The following is a 21,682-nucleotide window of genomic DNA, read 5'->3' on the forward strand; positions in this document are numbered from 1 at the left end:
CATCCTTTGCATCCCAGCCTGGGCTACATTTTCCTGAGATGGAGGCGGTGGAGCTGAGGGGCCGAATGTCAAGGTCCCAGAGCCAGACCTCCTCGGTCCCCAGCCCAGTTTCATACCAACCAGTGACTTGGGAATCCTTCCAACTTCTCTTAACCTCAATCATCTTACTGTAAACAAGGATGAGGATAGTACCTGCACCATGGGGTCACTGTGAGAATTTACTACTGAGAATTGACTACAGACCATTTTTCACATTGTCTGCCACAAATTAAGTACTTAATTAATGTCCACCTTAATCTAGTACTTGTTTTGCATTTTCTCCTCCTAAGGTGATCATGGTCTTATTACACAGTTATAGGCTTGGAAGAAACACCTCTAGGATCTGAGGTGGATGAGGACTGTTTCTTAGAAGAGAATTGATGGAGGCCACTGGGTGGCTCAGTCAGTTGAGCATCTGCCTTTGGCTCAGGTCATGATCCCAGGGCCTTGGGATTGAGCCCCGTGAGGGGATTAAGCCCTGCCTCAGGCTCCCCACTCAGGGGGCAGCCTGCTTCTCCCTCTCCCTTTGCCACTCCTCCTGCTCCTGGTCTTTTGTGCTCTCTCTCTCTGCCAAATATATAAATAAAATCTTTAAAAAAGAGAGAGAGAGAGAGGGGCGCCTGGGTGGCTCAGTCCGTTAAGCATCTGCCTTCGGCTCAGGTCATGATCCCAGGGTCCTGGGATCAAGCCCCGCATGGGGCTCCCTGCTCAGTGGAGAGCCTGCTTCTCCCTCTCCCTCTGCCCCTCCCCCGGACCCCCCATGCGAGCTCTCTCTCTCTCATTCTCCCTCTCTCTATCTCAAATGAGTAAGTAAATCTTTTTTAAAAAATAAAAAAGAGAATTGATAATAATATAATGTTATAATATCCACCATTTATTGAGGCATTACTCTCTTCTAGGTATCACATAACCAATAATTAACAATAACTAGGGGTGCCTGGGTGGCTCAGTTGTTAAGCATCTGCCTTGGGCTCAGGTCATGATCCCAGGGTCCTGGGATCGAGCCCCGCGTCGGGCTCTCTGCTCTGCGGGAAGCCTGCTTCTCCCTCTCCCACTCCCCCTGCTTGTGTTCCCTCTCTCGCTGTGTCTCTCTCTGTCAAATAAATAAATAAAATCTTTAAAAAAAAAACAATAACTAATACTTAATGACAACAGTAGCCAATCCTGATTTAGCACTTACTATCTGCCAGGCCCTGTTCTAAATGCTTTTTGTGTATTAACAAATCCTAACAACCCTTTGAGGAAGATAACTATTATTGTCCTCATCTCACATATGAAAAAACTAAAGCACAGAGAGGCAAAGCAACTTGCCCAAGTTCCACCAGTAAGTGGCAAAGCCAGGATTCAAACGCCTCTTCCCCTGTGTCCTAACTCTGCAAAAATCAAACTAGGTGTAGCCATTTCCCAGCTCAAGATCCCAGTGGCAGGCGTTGGGGTGCTCTGTCCCCTGGGCTGGAGGACTGTATCTCCAAACAGGGCATCAAATTAGGCCAGTGGGCCCTGAAGCCCTGCAAAGGTCCCCCTTTCTTTGTGTCTAGAGAGAGCACCTGTCTTGATCCGATTTCAGGCCCCTCCCACTCCCCACCGCCAATCCCTGGCAGATTCTCAACCTCCCACGTGGTTTCTCCCTCCTGGAGACCAGCAAGCACTCAGACCAACCCTAAGGGGACCCTTACCCCAAGTGACTCTAATAAAAGCTGATGTTCTCCAACTGAGAATTTTCTCTGGTTATGGGTGAAGGATAGGGTGGGGAGGGGTGGGGTGAGGGTAGTCAACAGCCTAAGAGAGATGCCAGGTAAGACAGCTCTTTCTTTCCTCAATTCTTCTCATTTACAATTGAGGGGCACACAGTGTTTAGATAAAATCTTTTTGTTCTCTGGTTTTCTTCCTTCTGCAGAGAGGTGTGTGCTATAGGTTTTCTGCTGGTTTTCCGGCTAGATTTTCCTAAAGTTTTTGGTATATAGACTCAAGTGGACTCCAACCAGTATATCGATAATAACCTCCTGTATTGGTAATAACAATAGCTCATGTGTATTGCTCACTTACTAAGAGGCAGGTACTTCTGGGCACTTTACCTTGACAAAGACACTATCCTTGACCAAATTTTAGCTAGGTTCCTCTGAGCCCTCTTCTAGACGAGGCCTGGGCTTCTCTGTCAGCCTGTCCTTGCTGGGACTGCAAGATCCAGTTTTACCAAGACTCCTACTAAGTCAGTTGAGTGAGAATCGCCCCCACCCTTGATATCTGGTAACCCTCCATATCTGATCAAGTTCCCCATCCCCCATCTTTGGTGTCTAAGTCCTGGCCTGCCTTTAGCAAGAATCCTGCTGGGTCAGTTTAGCAAGAATCTCCCTACCCTTTATATCTCCTCTTGGTATTTTCCATCCGCTGACCCCTCCCTCTGCGCCTGTCCGGGCTGTCCTGGGAAGCGAGCTTCCTCACTCCCGCCCCCCCCCCATTGCAATACCCCTGCAACGGTCTTGAATAAAGTCTCCCTTACCGCTCCAGCAAGTGTCAGAATAATTTTTTCATCCTCAACATGAATGAGTTCATCTAACCTCACAAGGATCCTAAGAGGTAGGTACCATCAAAGTCTCCACTTAGAAGCGAGGAAGGAGGGAGGAGAGATGTCTCCTTGGGGGTGAGACATCAGCTGTTGGCACCTGGACGTTCCCCCAAGTTCTTCGGTAGCAGGTGGTCCCATCAATCCATCTGTTGGGATACTAACCAGGCAAGATATTGCGTCCTTTGCGACACAAATCCCAATAGTCTCCAACAGCCTGCCGGAACCGCGTGGGAGGCGGCTGGAGCTTGAAACCCGGAGGGAGCAAGCCGCCGGACGCCGTCTCCTAGCAACCGGGCCGGGGTCACGTGACTCGCCTCACGTGGCCGGGAGCGGCGCTGGAGACCGAGCGGCCGCCGCGAGCGGAGCGGGGCGGGGCGGAGCGGGGCGGGGCGGGGCGGGGCGGGGCAAGTTCGTTTCCCGAGTTCCGAGCACAGGAGCCCCAGCGGCTGCCGCGCAGGTGCCTTCCGCCTGGGTCGGGATGGAGCTGCCTACCGTGAACCTGAAGGTGGCGACGGGCAGGGTGGGGCGCGGGCGGGGCGGGTTCCCCCAGAGTGTGTGGGGCGTTTGCTTTTTTCAAGAAGGATTTCAGAAGTGAGAGGACCGAGAGCTCGGGGCAAGAGGGGGTGGTAGGGAGACAGCGAGAGCGTGGCCCCCAGGTGGGAAGGAGGTGAGCAGACCGGCCATAGCAGGGAGAGGAATCCAGGGAAAGGCCAGCAGGGAAGACCGAGGGGGAGCTGGAGGCGGTAGGGGAGGGAAAGGGCCGCCCGTTCCCCTTTGCAGCCTCGGCGCCTCCGGCCCGCGAGTCCCGGGAGCCTGAGGATCGCTTTGGCCTGCGCGCCCAGAATCCCCTGGAGAGAGGGAGGTAGGGAGCCGCGGGGTGGGGGCGGGACCTGAGAGCCCAAGGGGTCTCGGCGGGTCACCTGCCGGTCGCCCAGAGAGGGGGCTAGACCTTTCATCTGCACGCCCAGCACCGCCCCGCTGCTTCGTTGGCTTCATCAGGTTAAGAAAACCCGAAATTCCCAGACCAATGGTTTCCAAAGCTTATAAATCCAGCGTCCTTATTTCATAGGAAACAGGAACTCCAATAGAAGTTACTTAGAAACAGAAAACCCCAACTTTGTGCCCTTAGGAAAGCACTGCGCGGCTTCCTGGGGTGTCTTCATTTCCTGTGGCATGTTCTCAGCTCCTCCAGATGCCAGTGGCTTCTTCATTTTGTCCCCGGCCCTGCGGGCGGGCTCCGCTTCTGGACTGCGCTGACGGCAGAGGGGCTGGGTAGGGCCTTTAGCTTTGGGCTGGAAGGTGTGAACGTTGGCCCAAACCTGCCATTTGGGGTCTCGGTGCTGTCCCCCTAGAGACTATATCCAGGAACGCCCTTTTACTCACCAGTGACAAAGCATTTAGCACACGTGGTGTCCAGCACTGAAGGAATCTAAGAGACAGAGGACCACAAAACAACACAATCCATATTTGGATTATTAGACGGGGTCTGTGTTATGACTTAATGGAGGCAGATTTTCCTTAATCTCATCTCCCTCCCAGAAGCTTCCAGCCAGTTTGGTTTACAGGCCAACCGAGGTTTGTTGGTATCAACATTCACTGTGTTCCAGGCAGTGTGGAGTCAGTGCCCACTGCCTTTTCTCTGATGAGAGATTTGCCTAAAATCATGGCTAAGAGAGCATCAGGCGAGGGACAGAGCTGCAGGAATGGAGAGGGCAGGGGGCCCTCATTCCTGGAGCATCTGTGGTATGCCAAGTGGTTCATTTGATCACAGCCACTTCTGAGAAAGCTGATATTGTCGCCTTTCTTACAGATGAGCAAACTTCGGGGCAGATAAGTAACTTGCCAAAGTCCCACAGGGATTAAGTGGCAGAGTTAGGCTTTGAACCCACTGGGGTCAGACTTCAAAGCCATATCCTTTCCTGGCCACCAGTTAGGGCTGACTTTGGCCTTGACGGTGTCCATCCACTAGGAGGGCTTCGTCTGTTTGGGGCTTTTTTTTTTTTTTTTTTTTTTTGAGCAACTTTATGGGCCTGACAGGCCCAGTGTGCCCACAGGTATGAGCTGTGCTGGTGTTCTCTGCCCCAGAGTGAAACGGGGTGGGGGTGGGGGGGGTGGGGAGGGGAGGGCCTTCCCTTGACTTAGGAAACAGGACCCCGGGTTTCCAAAGGTCTTAGCTGCTACCAGTCAGAGACCAGTAAGTGCTGGGAGGCCCTGAGGGGCCAAGGTTGCCAGGGAACATACATCCCATTGAATTTGAATATCAGATCAACAGTGAATAATTTTCTAGCATAAGTATATCCTAGGCAATATTTGGATCACACTAACAAAGGGCTTATTAACCAAAATTCAAAACTAACTGGGCATTCTGTATTTTTGTTGTTGTTAAATCTGGCCACTGTAGGGAGGGTGGCTGTTGACTCCTTGCTTGTAGGCACTTAAGTGGGATGTTCTGAGCCAGCCCCTCAGGAGCTAGGAGAATGCATGCCTGTGGACCTGCATTCCCTCGTTTCATCTATTCCGTGGCATTTGGCTGAATCCTGCTCGTGCCCAGCCCTGCCAGAGTGGTCAGTGGTGCCAGGTGAAAGAAACAGCTGCCCCAGGCCCTTCACACAAAGGGCCGTCCCTAACTGAGTCCCATCTATGAGGCAAGTCCTGAGCTGGAGAAATGACACTGAGACAGGCCTGGCCCTGCCCACCTCCCAGCTTCCTGTCTGTCTGCCACTGTCTTCTGTCCAGCCACATTGGCTTCTTTTCAGTTTCCAGAATGTTCCATGCTTCCTTCTGCCACAGGGCCTTTGCAGGTGCTGCCCCTTCTGTTTGAAATGCTCTTCTTTGATCTCTGCCCCTAGTGAACCCCCTGCTCACCGTTTTTACCCTGGCTTAAATGTCACTCCCTCAGAGAAGCCTCCTAACCACCCCACTCTCCCCCACCCCACCCCATTGTAGAATGAGGCTCCTTTTCCTTTACTATAACTGTCCCTCAGAAAGAAGGTCTCACTGGATCCCTCATTCCTAAGACGATGATCTGATCAGCAGGTGTCTCCCATGACATAAAAGTTCTGCCACAGCTGCCCTGCTCACCTTTGAGCTCACCGTTGAGCCCCCAGGGTGGGTGCCAAGCAGATGCCAGGGATGCCGAGGGAAGTGTTTGAGAAACTTAGCACCATTTGATCATGTGTCTCAAGCCTCTGGGAAAAGAAACCTCATGGAGTCTTGTGAGAAAAGGCTGTGGGAGGAGGGTCCAGGGAGTAGTGTAGCATTAGGGTTAAGGACTCAGGAAGCCGACTTCCTAGTGGTAGCAATGAGAATGGCCACGCACTGAAGGCTGATCACCTGGTGGGCACTGTGTTGTGTGTTTCACACGCCTCTCCACCTCCCTGGACCACTAGATCCACAGAACAACCCCATGACATAGGCGTGATGGTCCCTACTTTATAGAAGAGCAAACAGCAGTTCTGAGAGGTCAGGTGACTAGCCCAAGATCACACAGCTTCCAAGTCATGGAGCCCCGGCTCCATAGGATCAGATCTGCATATTTGGCTTCATTGCCCACACAGTTAATCACTGGCTGACTCTGCCTCCCCAGTATGGCATTCCTGACTTAGGTCTCTTAGCCTCAGCTACCCTTGGGGACCTTACTGCCTCATGTAACAGGCTGCTGAGTGTTTACACAGGACTAATAGAACTATATTTCCCGTATTGATCTGTCTGTTGGCCTTAGGTCTGTCTACCTCCTGTCCTAGAAGTCTCTTGCCCCCCACCCCATTCGCCCCTGGGCCCTCTAGTGGCACATAAAGGGTCTAAGTCCTGGTCCCCATTACCCCTTGGCTTCCTCTTAGCCTTCCCTTCTGGTTAAATCTCCTCATTTCCATCCACCCTTCCCTTGCTCTTCCAGATCCTGACAGCATAGCACAGACTTTGCCACTTACTAGCCCTGTGACCTTAAGCAGGTCTCTTAACTCTCTGACTATCCGTTTCCTCACTGTAAAAAGAAGATAAAAATAAACCCTACCTTCTAGGGTGGTAAGAGGAGGATCCCGTGGTCCAGGAGTTGGTGGGGCATTACATTTTTAGTAGCAGAAAAAGTCGCACCAGATAGAGCTATCGGACATTTGCATCTGAGCTCTCTTGTTTGTAAGTATCACACTGTGGGCCGATTACTTAATCTCCCGCTGCCTCGGTGTCTTCATAAGTAAAAGAGCATGAATAGTCCCCCACACACAGTGGCCAAGTGTTCGAGGCAGTGCAGACACATGGCAGGCAGGTCCTTGTCAGTTACAGGAGGTGTGTTGTTAGCTTGTTAGCGCTGTTACAGGATGCCTGTTCCACGTGGGTACTTATGGTTGTTACGTGGATTCCTACAGTGACTGTCAGACACCTCTCTGTGGTTGAAGCACCCCACTGGGACATATGGGGGCGGGGGATAAGGATTGCGTCCATTTCGCAGAGAGTGAACCTTGGGCACAGACGCAAAGGGACATGGCCCCTGGACCAGAACCCAGGCCTCCAGTCCAGCATCCTGTGACCCCCGGCTGCCTTGGCTCATCCTCCCTCCCCTGCCCCGTCTTCTGGGGAAAAGCCAGGCAGCATCCCGGGCGCCAAGCACTGTATGAAGAGTGCAGGAGCTCCGATCTCTCTTTGCTCTTGCCCAGCCAGGATGGGCTGCCCAGGCGCATTCTCTCAGAACGCAGTGCCTTCCTCCCCTAGTCTCTCAGGCAGTACCTGAGAATCCCTGGTGTCCCCTTGGTTATCAGAAACCTTCCCAGCAGCCGGCAGACAGTTCTTTGTGCTGAGATGAGTCACTGTTCCCTCCTGTGTCAGGAAGAGCCGGGCCCATTTGGCTCGGTTTCTGGTTGGAGCTCTTCTGGACACCAGGCCTCTGTAGGCCTAGGTGGGTGTGCCCTCCCATTACGAAGATGAGGAAACTAATAAAGAGGAGGATTCGTCTTCTGGGGGTTTCTATTCCCAGGGGCTTAAGAGACATGATCAAAAGGTGCTAAGTTTCCTAACTATTTATAAAACAAAAGTGACGGCACATGGAGGGGACACAGTATGTCTTTAGGGGTCCTCAGTGTTTCCAGGTTGCACTCTTCCCAAAACAGATGGCTTAGTTTTGGACTTCGGGCAGGTGCTCACTGCGTATTACAGGTCTTTCTGGCGCTTGGCAAAATATTTGTCTCACAGGTGACACAGCCATTTCCCCACAGGCTTGCCTGCATCTCAGCTGGCTTCTGGGTCTCAGCTTTTCATCTCCCCTTCATCAAGCAGGGCTCTGCAGGGCCAAGAAGTACCCACGTGTTAAAGACCCACTGTGTGCATGGTCTGGATGTGGGAACCAGAGCACTTGGAAATGAAGACGGTTTCTGGAATAGAAGCCAGCAGTGGGGAAGGCTCAGGTGTTGATTTTCAGGAGGAAGGTGGTCATGTGACCTGCCTCCCCTGTGCTCCCTTCCTCGGTGTTTGCTCTCAGTCTGAAAGCCGGACACCAGGACCACTACGGCTGGTCACATGAGGCAGGGCTTCTCCCCTCTGTGGGCAGGGTTTCCTGTCAAGACAGAGGGGGTATTGGTTGGCTCTTGAGATAAAGATCAGAATTCTTCCCCACAACCCCCAGGCCTGGCCCTGCCCACCCCCCAGCTTCCTGTCTGTCTGCCACTGTCTTCTGTCCAGCCACATTGGCTTCTTTTCAGTTTCCAGAATGTTCCATGCTTCCTTCTGCCACAGGGCCTTTGCAGGTGCTGCCCCTTCTGCTTGAAATGCTCTTCTTTGATCTCTGCCCCTAGTGAACCCCCTGCTCACCGTTTTTACCCTGGCTTAAATGTCACTCCCTCAGAGAAGCCTCCTAACCACCCCACTCTCCCCCACCCCACCCCATTGTAGAATGAGGCTCCTTTTCCTTTACTATAACTGTCCCTCAGAAAGAAGGTCTCACTGGATCCCTCATTCCTAAGATGATGATCTGATCAGCAGGTGAGACATAAAAGTTCTGCCACAGCTGCCCTGCTCACCGTTGAGCCCCCAGGGTGGGTGCCAAGCAGATGCCAGGGATGCCGGGTGAAGTGTTTGAAAATTTAGCACCATCTGATCATGTCTCTCGAGCCTCTGGGAAAAGAAACCCATGGCAGACTAAGCCTCCTCTCCCTCGGTCTCCCCAACTTTGTAACGGGAGGAGCACAGCCACCCAGCCCCAGAGAGGCCTAGTGCTCAGGCGACACCGGGCTCACGGTCAGGTTTGAGCCGTGGCTCTGCCACTGGGCAGCAGTCACTCACCTCGGAGCCTCAGATTCCTCAACTGTAAACGGCACCTCTTGGGGTTGGAAGGATTAAAGGCGTCCACGTACAGAACACACAGTGGTGCCCACACTGACGAAGCGCTCCAGAGCAGAGGTAGCCAATCACGAAGCTCCCTTCCAGAGCAGAGGTAGCCAATCACAAAGCTCCCAGAGCAGAGGTAGCCAATCACGAAGCTCCCTTCCAGAGCAGAGGTAGCCAATCACGAAGCTCCCTTCTAGCGCCAGCCTTCCGTAGAGGACACACGTGGCTTTCTCAGGGGCTCGGCTGCTCCGTGAAGTCAGGAGCATTGGTCCTTGCAGGGCTGTTCTCCCAGCTTAACGACTCTCTTTCGGGCCATGGCACCAGAGCCCTTTTGGTTCACTCGCACTGGGCCCTGGGGGGGTCAAGGTGGAACGTCCCGGCCGTTTCAGCTCCCCCCATGTGCAGAAAATGTCCACATTTGTCACAAGCTCCAATGGCTCCCCTCCGCTGAAAGCCCGGGCCCTCCCACCCTGCGAAGGTTGGGAGCACCGGAGTCAGACTTACACTTGAACTCGAGTTTCACCCCACCATCGGTGGAATCTAGATCAACTTAATTTTCCTCGGAGTCTAGTTTTCCCATCTGTAAAATGGGAATGATCATGGTGTCTGTTCCAGAGGCTCTTGTGAGGCCCAAAGAAGGAGGCGTGAGGTGTTTGGCACAGAGCAGGTGTGCAGTAAATAGTAACTCTTCTCGAAGGGCTTTTCCCTCCAAAGCCAGAGTTCTTTCTTGCAGGTGGCAATCCCCATTTCTGCCCTTTCACCGACCGGTCCAGAAGCCTGGGCCATTCACTGCACACTCTTGCCCTGTCTACCCTCACACTCAGGCCAGTACACTGCCCCCTCCCCGGGCTCTGGGCATCCCCCCTCCCAGCTTGACCCCCCCAATCCCTTGAGTAACTCTTTCAAGGTCCCCCATCTACCATTGGGACCCCCATGGAAGCTCCTGACTTGGGACTCCTGACCCCTGCTGGTGTGGGTCCACTCCCTCTTCCTCCCCATTTATGTTCACTCTGCCACCTCTGGAACACCTTGCTCTCCTCCCTTTTGCCTGGCTGGTCCCTGCCTATCCCTTAGCAGGAGCGCCCTCCTACTTCAGAAGCTCCAGCTGACAGCCGCCCTGCCCTCCCCATAGTATCTGCTCCCTCCTTCTTCATTTGCTTTCCAAGCAGGGCCCTTTTGATTACCAAGAGTAGAGACAAGTTCTAGTAAAGGGGGCTGCGATTTTAAGGACATATGGGAAAATGAAAGGGGTAGAATGGTGTAGAAATCTAGAAAAAAATCCACCCTCCTTGCTGAGGCCCTCGCTACCCTCCCCGTGCTCTTCCCCTCCTGCCCCCTGGTGCTCTCCTGCTCCTTGGATGCAGGTAGCAGACAACCACTGTGCCCCACACTGTACCCCAGCTCTGTGTGCCAAGAAACCAGCCTCATTTGAGTCCCACGCCTCCCCCCAGCCATTTCCTGTCCAGGTATATCCTCTGATGCCAGAGCAGATTGCGAAGCAGGAGGGAAGCAGGAGGGCGTGTGGGTGTCTGCTGCCCCAAGGGAGTAGGGGCGAGTGACATGGCAGCTCCCCCAGCCTGACCTGCACTCTTCCTCCTTCACCCATGCTTCGCTCACTGTTGCTGGTGTTTTGTTGTTGTTGTTGTTGTTGTTGTTGTTTAAACACATTTGTAAAGCCCTGTTAGGTGCTAGACAGGTGCTTTCTGTGTTTTCTGGCTCCAGAAGCTCTCCCCACCCCTCCCCAGATTGTGGTCTCACTCATAGTTCTTTTCTTTCCTTCCCCCAGACGATCCTGCTGGTTCACTGGCTGCTGACGACCTGGTGAGTGACTCCGCAGGTGACCACTTCTGTGTCCACCTGTCTCCCAGGATCTGGGTCCACATACCCCCAGGCTCTCGTCCATGTGTCTCCTGGCCAGTTCCAGAACTAAATAGCACCTTTGTCAAGAATGTCATCAGCATCTCCATGTCCCAAGAATGTCTGAGGGGCAGGCAGTTTCCAGAGGCCTCTACCATCACCCCCCCCCCACATCCCAGAAGCTTCAAGCCTTCATCCTAGGGGAGGTGGCTGGCCCAGGGCAGTCCCCACAGCTCAGATCCTCCTCCAGACATTGCCCAGGCCCCTTTGGGGGCTTGGCATGACTCTGGTTCCTCCCCAAGGCCTTTGTATCTGGAAGGTGTGAGGTGCTAAAGCCAGGGGGCCCGTCTCACATAGCCTGCTGGACTCCCCGAGGCAGCCGTGGGGTGGATGCCGGCTAGAGCTCTGTGTGTCTGTGACCTTGGGTCAGTCACTTAACTCCCTGAGTCATTTTCTCACCTATAAAATGAGTGCATTACTGACCCTCCCATTTAGCCTGTAAGGTCATTGGAAGGTGAAAGCCGAGTTTTAGAAACTGTAATAACCACTAACATTTCTTGAGGGTGTCTAGGAGCCAGCCACTGGGCTGAGCACCTTCTGTGGGTTGGCTCCACAGCTCAGCAAGTAGATACTTTATGACCCAAGTTACAAGGTGGGATCACTTGCTTAGGGGTGGACCCTATTTCTTATATCACACTCCTGCCCAGAGATGGCAGACTTGGGATTCAGATGGACCTGGGCAGGTCCTGGCTCAGCTGTGGTCCAGCCGGGTTACCTTAGGCAAATGGCCCACCTCTTGGGACTTTGGTTTCCATCTGTAAAATGGGTATAAGGATAGCGCACATCCCTCAGGGGCTGTGAGGGAGAAGCATGTTGTGCTCATCCAACACTCCCCGGGGCCTGCCACAGAGGGAGGCTCGAGCATTGCAGGCTTGATTTCATTATTACTGTCTGTTTTACCTGCCGAGCTATGGGGCGATTTCCCTGCCGAAGCAGGACTGGAAACCGCTGAGCTTCTGTGTGCATTTTGCAGACCTTGAAGTATGCTGCACATGTAAAATGGTTGTGAATAATGCAGACAGTGAAAGTCATAGCTAATGACTTTGGGAAGCAAGGTCAAAATACAGATTTCTCAGTCATACTCCCCAAGATTCTGAGTTGTGGTCTGGGCTGGGGCCCGCACTAGCTTCTTAAAACCAAAAAGTCAGGTGACTTAAAGACTATCAAGCTGAGTCAGGTTCTACACTTCACAGCTTTGTACGCGTTCTCTGTAGGGAACACTTCAGAATCCAGAAACCTGACGTGACTCGGGTGCCTCTTCCCACAGGGGCTGCATCACGTTCTCGGGCCCCTATCCCTGGGCCAACTTCACCATCCTGGCCGTGGGTGTGTGGGCCGTCGCTCAGCGGGACTCCATCGACGCCATAAGTCTGGTGAGGTGGGGGAAGCAGGGAAGGGACTGGCCTTGGGGTGGTCTGTGGCCCCCCCTCTTACCCCCCTCGACCCATCCCAATCCTGTCTCTTCCAAGGAAGGGGGCCCCCACCCCACCCCCTGTTTTCCATTTCTAAAGCCTTGTCAAGAAGCCCTCCCCAGCTACCAGTCCAGGTGTGTCTTCACTAGCCTGGCCCGCTTCTCGGCCTGCCTGGCTCCGGGAGCCCTGAGTCTGCTCAGTGCCTTCCCCCAAGAGAAGCATGGACAGGGTCCCCCCAAGTGCCCCAGCTTGGCCACTCCTCGAGGGCACTGGAGCATGTCCCCGATAACCCACCTCTAGGGCCCTCTTTTAGCAGGGAGCCCCACGAAGAGGGAACTGCTGTACTTCATGAGGTCAGAGTGGACACAGCCCCGCTGAGCTCTGCCATGGGGGAGCTTCCCAGCACCCACTGCGCCCCGAGGGGCAGCCAGCTCTCCAGCAGGGCCTGTCAGGATGACTAAGAAGGGAGTTCCCTGTGGTGCAGACGGATTGGGTGAACTCCAAGGGACCTTACATTTCAGAGGTTCTAGAACCAAGTCTTGTGCCTCGTAGTGGCCACAGGCTAGGTCCAGACCTGGGTCCCCACATCCCTGCACTGGGTGCTGTAGTCCTCGGTCAGGCGTTTCACCCACCAGGTCCTGCCTGCTTGCTGATCTGTTTTCCAGCAAAGCCTAAGGACACAGGAGGGCACAAACGGAGCTTCCAGTCTGGTGTTTGTGGTAAGGGAGCCATGAGCCGTGATGGAGTGTCAGGGTGCTCATAAACCCTGATGGCACATGGTCCCCCCGGGCCCTGCGCCTGGCCTGTCTTGCAGTTCCTCGGTGGCTTGGCGGCCACCATCTTTCTGGATATCGTCCACATCAGCGTCTTCTACCAGCGGGCCGGCTTCACGGACACAGAGCGCTTTGGTGCCGGCATGGCCATCCTCAGCCTGCTCCTCAAGCCCTTGTCTTGCTGCTTTGTCTACCACATGTACCGGGAGCGCGGGGGTGAGCTCCTGCTCCATATTGGTGAGGCCACCACCTCCGGCCAGCTCCCTGACTGCCCCTCTCGCCGGCCAAGGTGCTGGCGGCGCCATCTTCCACGTCTCCCCTGTCTCTGGCTTGCCTGACCCACAGCCCCTGCCCAAGTGAGCTGGCCTTGCCCCGGGGGGATGAGGGCTCAAGGCGTGGGGGTGGGGGAGGTGGGTGCCGACACTGACGACCAGGCTAGAAGGTCTACAAGCTCCCGTCTCTGCTGCACGAGCCCAGGGCTCCCATCCCAGCCTGCTGTGAGCTTTCCCAGGCATCAGGCTACGGGCAGAGTTGGGGGCAGGACCAGAGCCCCGTCTCAACCCGAGCACGGATGTAGCTGGGTGTGCCCCAGTCCCGCAGGCAGCTCTGGGCGGCCTGCAGCCTGAGGCTGGTAGGCATCCACGGGGCCAGCCCCTCCTCTCAGCCCCATGCCTAGAGCCTCCCCTCCTGCCATGTGGGGTCTGTGTGGCCAAGGGAGGGGGTCTGCTGGCATGGGCCGTGGAGCCTCAGCCGAAGCTGGCCCTGAACTGCAGGTGCTTTCCCTGCTAATGTCCCGGTCACCTCAGCCTGGCCCACCACTGCCCCTCCCACACCCTCCTGAGCTGTACCCCTTCTCCTGGCGGCTGGGCCATTTTCCTGTTCTCTCTCACATACTGCACATCTCCTTTCAGAGAGGTGGGGAGAGGGTGGGGGTGGTCTTCCACTGTCCCCTCCCAAGAAGAGAAGCCCGGAGGGGCCCATGACCCACCTAGAGGGACAGCTGGGCCAGGGCAAAAGGCACCTGTGGCCTCCCCAGGGCTGATCTCAGCAATGCCCTGGGGTTGCGGGGAGTCACTCATATTCCTTCCATTGGGCAGATGAAGGAGCTGGTGCCCAGAGCCCCTGGGACTTGTTCAGCGTCAAGTGTGCAGGGCAGAGAGGGGAGCAAATAGCATGGGCACTTAGAGCCCTCCCCCCTACCTAGGATCCCCAGCCCAGAGCTCTGGGCTCTGCAACTGTGCCAGCTCTGGGCCTTCTGGTTACAGTAGCTCGGGGTCCACTCTGCCCAGGAGAGGAGCCTGTGGGCCAGGGCTGGGCGTCCCTCTGCTCAGATGCGTGCTGCTCTGGGAAGGCCCCAGTGTGATGGCCAAGAGCACTGGCTTTGGGCCCATGCTGCCTTGGCTTGAATTTTAGTGTCCTCCGCATCAAGCGCCATACTGGGGGCAAGTCAGTTCATCTCTTTGACCCTCAGTTTCCCTGTCTGTGAAGTGGGGGCAACCCAAATACCTGCTCTGGAGGGTTATGGGAGGATTGGCTGAACACCTGCTAAAAGCCGGCGGGTGGGGGGGCTGCTGCCCCGTCATTGTCCCAGTGCCTTCCTGGTGGGGGGTGGGTGGATCTTGGTTGGGACTCAGTAGACTGCCTTGAGTCCTCACCCTTCGTTTTTTCCTTCCCCCCTCATCCCCCCCACCCTCAGGTTTCCTTGGACCATCACAGGAGCGCAGTGACTACCAGACGATTGACTCACCAGAGGCGCCCACAGACCCCTTTGTAGGCTCGGAGGGCAGGGGTCACTCCCCGCAAGGGTACTGAAGCCAGTCTGCTTTGGCCCTAGCGCAGGGGCCAATGGAGCAGACCCCAGAGACAGCCCAGGCTGCATCGCCCTCCTCGTGCCTTGGATGGCATTCTAGAGATGTTCTTGACCTCCACCCCCCTTTCTTGGACTGTGTTCTCCTGTTGCCCATCTCCCTAGTCAAGTGCCCTGAGTGGCCCAGAGCCCCGTGCACACCTGTCCCAGACTCCCTGAAGCCTCCTCTCCCTTCAAGGTACCCCAGTGGTCTGAGGCTGGGAACCGTGGTCTCTTTCCTCACCTCCCTTAGCGGCTCCGTGTAGCCCCCATCCAACCATGCCTGAGCCAGGCCTTGCCCAAAGTTTATTGACCTCGCCCATGGAAGCTCTGAGAGCTTTGGGTGATGCTCAGTCCTGGGAGCAGCCCGGCATGGGAGTGAGGTCCCTGTGCTTTTCACTGCCTGGTAACTTGGTGCTTGGGGACCTCGGGGCTGGAGGCAGGAGGTGTCTGCAGCACCTGAGACCCACCACGGCCTCCAGCTGCCCTTCCTACGGCCATGGCATTCACATTTGGGGAATCGGTAGCTGGGTGTGTTTTGAGCCATGGTTAATCTCCCAGCCGGGCTGGGGCCTGGACCTGCCATTCCTGAGAAGATTTCTCCTTTGAACCCGCAGGGAACCTGGGCTTAGCCACCCATTTTGTTGTGGCAGGAGGAAGCAGGGGCTCACTCCCCAGCTTTGGCCTAGCCAAGGCCCCAGCAGAGGAGGGCACTGTTTGGTGTGGCCAATGGGCATCCATGTCTCTGAATCAGATGACTTGGGTATTGGTTTGCATCCCTCTCTGCCACTTTCTGGCTATGTACCTTTGAGCAGCTTAATGTCTCTGACCTCAGTGTCTCCTGGAAAAGAGCTAATGCCTACCCCGGGCGTGATGAGACGAATGAAGTGTGCAGTGCCTGGCCCTCGGAAAGCTCCCTAAGCCACAGCAAAGTTGGTGGGTTGCTCCTTGATCCTGTGATGATGTGGGGTCAGTAGGCAAGGGGCGACCTCTTCCCGGTAGACCCTATGTCCTGGTGTCAGGGCTGACTGAAACCGGTACCCATCCAGAAGCCCCAAGTGTCCCATGGCCAGGGTCCTAATCTACATTGACTGGACCGAGTGTTGACCTCAGGGCCTCATGGGCCTGGGCTCTCCCAGGCCATCCCGGCTTGTCCCCAGCACAAAGAGATCAAGGCCTAGTGCACAATCCCACCACCCTCCTGGGGCTCGGTACGTGGTACTGCTGAGTGCGGGCCGCAGGGCTCAACTCTGGGGCCTGCTCTCAGGGAACAGACATTAAGAGTCCTCTGGCAGGAGGCAAGAGCTCCGAAAGGGATCCCTGGGAAGGGACCAAGGGACACCGAGTGGCTGCAGCTGCAGGAAAGCTAGAAACAGTTTCACCGTCAGAAGGGGACGAATAGATAACCTGTGGTACATTCATTCTATGGATATGGTTCAGCAGTTCATGTGAATAAACCAGACCTAGTTCTATTGACGTGGGTCCCCCTATGGTGAGCAAAACAGATTGTAGAATGGCATCTTCAACGTGAGCGTTCATATGAATTTAAAAACCTCCAAGCGATATCATATGTCGTTCGTGAGCTTATATGTAGTGAAATACAGAAGTGTGGGCTAGAAGGAAGGACCCTTCAAGGTCATGGCTGAGGCAGCCTTGGGTAGGGGAGAGGTGTGACTTTTGGGGCATGGGACTAAAAACCCAAGTTCCGGTTCTCTTGTTTATACCAGTTCCTGGCACACAGCAGGCTTGCGCTGTGCGCGCTCCTGTGTGTATGTGGTGAATATGTCAGATTTCCAAAGGGAATGAAAAGGTGGGGGGGCCACAGTGGGGGGACAGCTAATAGAGCCTGTGTCAAGCAGAGGGGAGAGTATATTCAGAGACCCCGGTTCCTCCTAGTCCCAGACCCTCGAGTCCGATCGGATCTTTATGGGGGGCAGAGGAAGGCCCCTGTCTTAAATGGGGGTCCCCAGAAGCAAACCCTGAATGCAGCGTCTGGCTTGGTGCAAGCAGGGGTGGGGGCTGGGCTTTCTGGTCATTGGCCAAGGGCTGCTCCGGAGTTGGGGGATAGTGACTTAACCTCCCAGGCTACTCTGGCTCCCTGACCAGGCAGGCCCAGTGGCCCCAGAAGCTGGAGGGCTGTCCTGCAAGAAGAGTGCCACCAGAGATACGGGGACAGTGAGGGCCACCAGTGGGGTGCCCCCCTTCCAAATGGCAGGTCTCGTAACTGACGTTCGAACATTCATTCAACAAGCAACCAAGAGCCTATGGGAGCTAGGAGTCTTCCAGCTGCTGGGGATACCCGAATCAAGGGGAAAAAGCCCCAAGCATCAGGAGATTACATTTGGCATGAGAGGTTCCAGGCAGGGGAACAGCTCATAGGAAGGCTTGAGCAGGTGTGTGCCTGGCCAGACTCTTTCTGGGCACAGTCGGGAGGCCGGAGTGGCTGGAGCCAAGGGAGGGAAGAAGGAATGAGGTCAGAGAGGCATCAGGGACCAGGTAGCAAAGGGCTAGTAGGTCATTTTGAGGACTTTGGCTTTTTCTGAGTGAGATGAGGGGCCGCTGGAGGGCTTTGGGCAGAATGGGACACGATCTGACTCACACTCTAAAAGGACAGTGTCGATGGCTTGGGCTGGGAGGTAGAGATGGGGGTGGTGGCAAGTGGTCATGTTGAGCAGAACACCATGCACCGATTGTCCCTTCCAGGGAAGGACATCAGGCAGTTCTGCCCACTGTCAGAGTAATCAGAGGCTCCAAGGAAAGCAGTGTGGTCAGTCACTGGCTGGACAACGCCTTACGCCTAGAAAAGACCAGATCAGCCTTGGCGGCAGGGGGCGGTCCCCCGTGGCCAGCAGTAACTGATGCAGGGCAGTTGGCTTACTCTCCCCTCTCTCCTGCCAGAGTGGAAGGACACTCCCCTCCCTGCGGAGGACAGACACAGCAGTGGGGTTGGCCGGGTGCCACATGACATGCATGCATAAGCAGAACAAAAGAGCGAACCCTGGGCTTGAAATAGGGGAAGATATTCCCACACGAGGTGACAAGGTCAGCACAGGCTGTTGTGGGCTCTTTATCTCTCGGGAAGGAAGTGTTCCAACCTCAAGGCCCATTGTTACCCAGCGGGTGGGTTTGAAAGACAGCAAGCAAGCGACTGCCTCGCCCAACGCGGCTGCTCTTGGATATGTTCTGAAGGCAAGGCGACAGGATTCACTTGTGGACAGGATGCAAGAGAAAAAGAAGAATCCACGATTGCAAGGTTTGGGGCCTGAGCAGCTTGGGGCTTGAGCTGCCACCGACTGGGAGGGAGGGTGGCAGGAAGGCCAGGTTCCAGGAAAGGCCAGATGAGCCACACTGAGGGGATGGGGCTTCCCACCAGACCTTCTCACCACTGGGAGGCCAGCTTTTATAGACACTTGGAAGTACTCTGTATTTCATCCTATAGTATCTGCTGATCCGGAAACTGTCGACCACAGGAAGCAAATTCCTCTTGTCTCTGCTCTCCTGCCGGTGAGGACCGAAGCCACTTGTCTAGTTCCCAAATCTTGTATTTCTTGTTTTCACAAAGCTGAGCCTTCCCGATGAGGGAGCCAGAGACAAGCCCCTGTCCCAGGAGAAGTCACTGTCTTCTGTTGGCCAAAACTGGACCAGAGGCAGCTGTACCTGCAGGAGCCCCGGCCTTAGGCCCATCCTGGGAGTCTCCAGAACAGCCTGGAAATTCCAACTCTCCCAGCTTCCCTCCAAAGTGGCCCTAGAGCCAGAAAGCCTTGGTCAAATCCCTACTGGCACCCCATGACTGGCTGTGTAAGAGACAGGACAATCTCTTAACCTCACTGTGAGTCAGTTTTCTCATCGGAAAAGTGGGGCTACTCATAGTGTTTACTCAGGGATTAGTAAAGTCTGAAAATGTGTAACATCAGCATTTCTCATTACCTGTGTTACCATGTTAATTATTCAGAGAGAGGGAGGGGGTGATGGGTGTAGGGGAGGAAAGAGTCTTCCTCAGCCCTCTTAGGGTCCCTGGCTGGGTCTGAAAATTAAACTGACAAAGATTAACAGGAGAAAAAAACACGTACATTTTTTCGAACTTTTACATGTACACAAGAACTTTCACAAGAGAAGGAAGGCCTGATGAAGTGATAAGAGCAGGGAGCTTTTATACCTTTCACACAAAAAGACAATAAATGTGTGAAGAATTGAGAAGACAAAGAGGTCTGGGCTGGGGTAGTGAATGGTGAAGAGGTAACCAGGAAGATAAGGGTTAGATTAACAAGGTTTGTTTATACAGATTTCTTGGCTATAAATTCCCTGTCTCTGGTAATAAAAATGTCCTCTTTCCTCATGGTACAGGGAGGATACCATTCATGCAGAGATTTAGGACCTGTTTCAGAAAAGGACAAGGGATGGGGTCAGAGTGACTTCCTTCCTTCTGCCATTTTTTTCAAACGCTCAGGTTAAGATGTTCAGTATGCCACGGTGCCAAAATTTGGGGGTAGCATGTCCTGAGCCCCATCACCAGTCTGTCTGACCATCCATTCATGTATTCATTTATTATCAATTCTATAATTTATTGAGTGCTTCCCACAAGTTTTGAAAAAATTGTCAAGTAAAACAGAGGTTTTCCTCACTGGCCACAGCAGAACTCTGAGGGTCCAGTTCTCCAGGTAGACGAGGGCTTGTGTTCATGCCTATGAATCTAAAAACTATTGACAGATTCAACATTATAAAACATTATCATATCGAAGATCTACACTCAGATTCACAGACTTGAAATTGAAGGGAGCTTAGAGCTCCAGAAGCCTAGCAGTTTGAGCCAGAGACAAGCCCCTTGTCTTTTTTTTTATTTTCAAACCCTTGGCTCAAAGGAAATCTTACACAGGGTATAAAACAGAGCGCGTCTGACAGAGCCCACCAGCACCACCACCCCGCCACTCTGAGATATGGCCCCCAAAACACAATATGGAAACTCTTCTCCTACATCCACCTTATTTCACAGCTCAGGACATGGGCCCACAAAGAGGAGACGTGGTCAAGTGCACGTGGAGACTTTGGAATGTGACGATGTGGAGACTGGGGTGCCAGGTAGAACTTAAAAGGAAAAAAACAGAACTTCTACAAATGAACACTTAGAGACTCAATGGATGGATTAATTCATAGAATAGATACATCAGAAGAGAGAATCAGGGGCGCCTGGGTGGCTCAGTCGTTAAGCGTCTGCCTTCGGCTCAAGTCACGATCCCAGGGTCCTGGGATCGAGCCCCACATCAGGCTCCCTGCTCTGCGGGGAGGCCTGCTTCTCCCTCTCCTACTCCCCTTGCTTGTGTTCCCTCTCTCACTGTCTCTCTCTGTTAAATAAATAAATAAATAAAATCTTAAAAAAAAAAGAGAGAGAGAATCAGTAGCCTTGAAGAGGTATTTGAAGGAATTACTCAGAATGGAGCAAAAAACACAAAAGAAGAGAGGTTAAGAAACAAGGGATAGCATGAGAAGGTCTGACATAACTCTATCGGAGTTCTGAAGGAGCCCCTGGGAGAGAGGCAACATTCAAAGGAATAAGGGCAGAGAATTTTCCAAAATGGAAAGACACCAAACCTCAGATTCAGGAAGCCAAGCAATCCCCAAACAGAAGAAATCCACATTTATAGTTATCATATTGGCACTTTGTTCAGCATTGCTTAATCTTTGGCACCTGGCACAGTTCCAGCACACAGTAAGTGCTTTATAACATATATAGAATGGGGGATCCCCAGGTGGCTCAGTCGGTTAAGCATCTGCCTTCCGCTCAGGTCATGATCCCAGGGTCCTGGGATTGAGTCCTCCAACAGGCTCCTTATTCAGCAGGGAGCCTGCTTCTCCCTCTGCCACTTCCCTGGCTTGTGCTCTCTCTTTCTCTCTGACAAACAAATAAATAAAATTTTTAAAAACGAAACAAAACACAAATATAGAATGGATGGTGCAGAACACCAAAGATGAACATTAAGATCCCCAAGGCGGGGGCGCCTGGCTGGCTCAGTTGGTAGAGCATGCACTCTTGATCTCAAGGTCGTGAGTTCAAGCCCCATGTTGGACCATAGAGATTACTTTAAAAAATTAATTTAAAAATAAAAATTAAAAAATCCCCAAAGCAAGCAGGTAGAAAAGATGTTGTCCCAAAAGAAATGACAATTATACTGGCAACTGATGCCTCAACAACAAAAGGAGTCAGAAGACAGGGGAATGGTATCTTCAAAGTGGTGTGAAAAACAACCGTCAACCTACAATTGTGCACTGTGAGTTATCTTTCAGGAATGAAGAAAATAAAGGCCTATTCAGAGAAATGACAACAGAGTTTATCAGCAACAGACCTTTGATACAGAAACATCTAAAGAATCTTCCTTGTGGAAGAAGGACATTTTTCCACAAAGAAGATCTGACACACAAAGGAGACAGTAAACGTGGTTTAGTGTTCAAAACTATACTGCTACATTTCAGGGGGAGCTGGCCAGGCACAAAGTGTTATAAAGTCCTTTTCTGTCTGGAAGGAGGGTAAACACTGGATTAACTTTAGACTTTGCCAAATTAATGTCTTGGAGAACCACTGAAAGAATAGAAATAGAATGTGTAATTTCCAAGACAGTGTTGGGCGTGTGCATGGTGGGGGGAGAGCCTTGACCAACTCTTTTGTTATTGTTTGATCAATTCTTAAAAAGCCAAGAAAAGAGGGGCGCCTGGGTGGCTCAGTCGGTTAAGCCACTGCCTTCGGCTCAGGTCATGATCCCGGAGTCCCGGGATCGAGTCCCGCGTCGGGCTCCCTGCTCGGCGGGGAGTCTGCTCCTCCCTC

The 21,682-nt window shown here is 53.5% G+C and overlaps 1 protein-coding gene across 2 annotated transcripts; it reads left to right on the forward strand.

Moving 5' to 3' along the window:
• The first annotated feature begins 3,029 nt into the window (after positions 1-3,029).
• On the forward strand, positions 3,030-16,394 carry LOC110574668 (angiotensin II receptor associated protein). Of its 2 annotated transcripts, none has more exons than XM_021683440.1 (5): positions 3,030-3,110; positions 10,707-10,741; positions 12,105-12,210; positions 13,064-13,259; positions 14,719-16,394. In XM_021683440.1, exons 1-5 carry the CDS (start codon positions 3,084-3,086, stop codon positions 14,832-14,834), a joined length of 480 nt encoding a protein of 159 aa, XP_021539115.1. In that variant the 5' UTR covers positions 3,030-3,083; the 3' UTR covers positions 14,835-16,394. The 2 variants fall into 2 exon arrangements, with proteins under 2 accessions (XP_021539115.1, XP_021539116.1); XM_021683441.1 differs by having other exon boundaries at positions 13,064-13,238.
• Positions 16,395-21,682: the final 5,288 nt, after the last annotated feature.

Source organism: Neomonachus schauinslandi, chromosome 4, assembly GCF_002201575.2.
Source record: "Neomonachus schauinslandi chromosome 4, ASM220157v2, whole genome shotgun sequence".
In the NCBI taxonomy this organism is placed as follows: domain Eukaryota; kingdom Metazoa; phylum Chordata; class Mammalia; order Carnivora; family Phocidae; genus Neomonachus; species Neomonachus schauinslandi.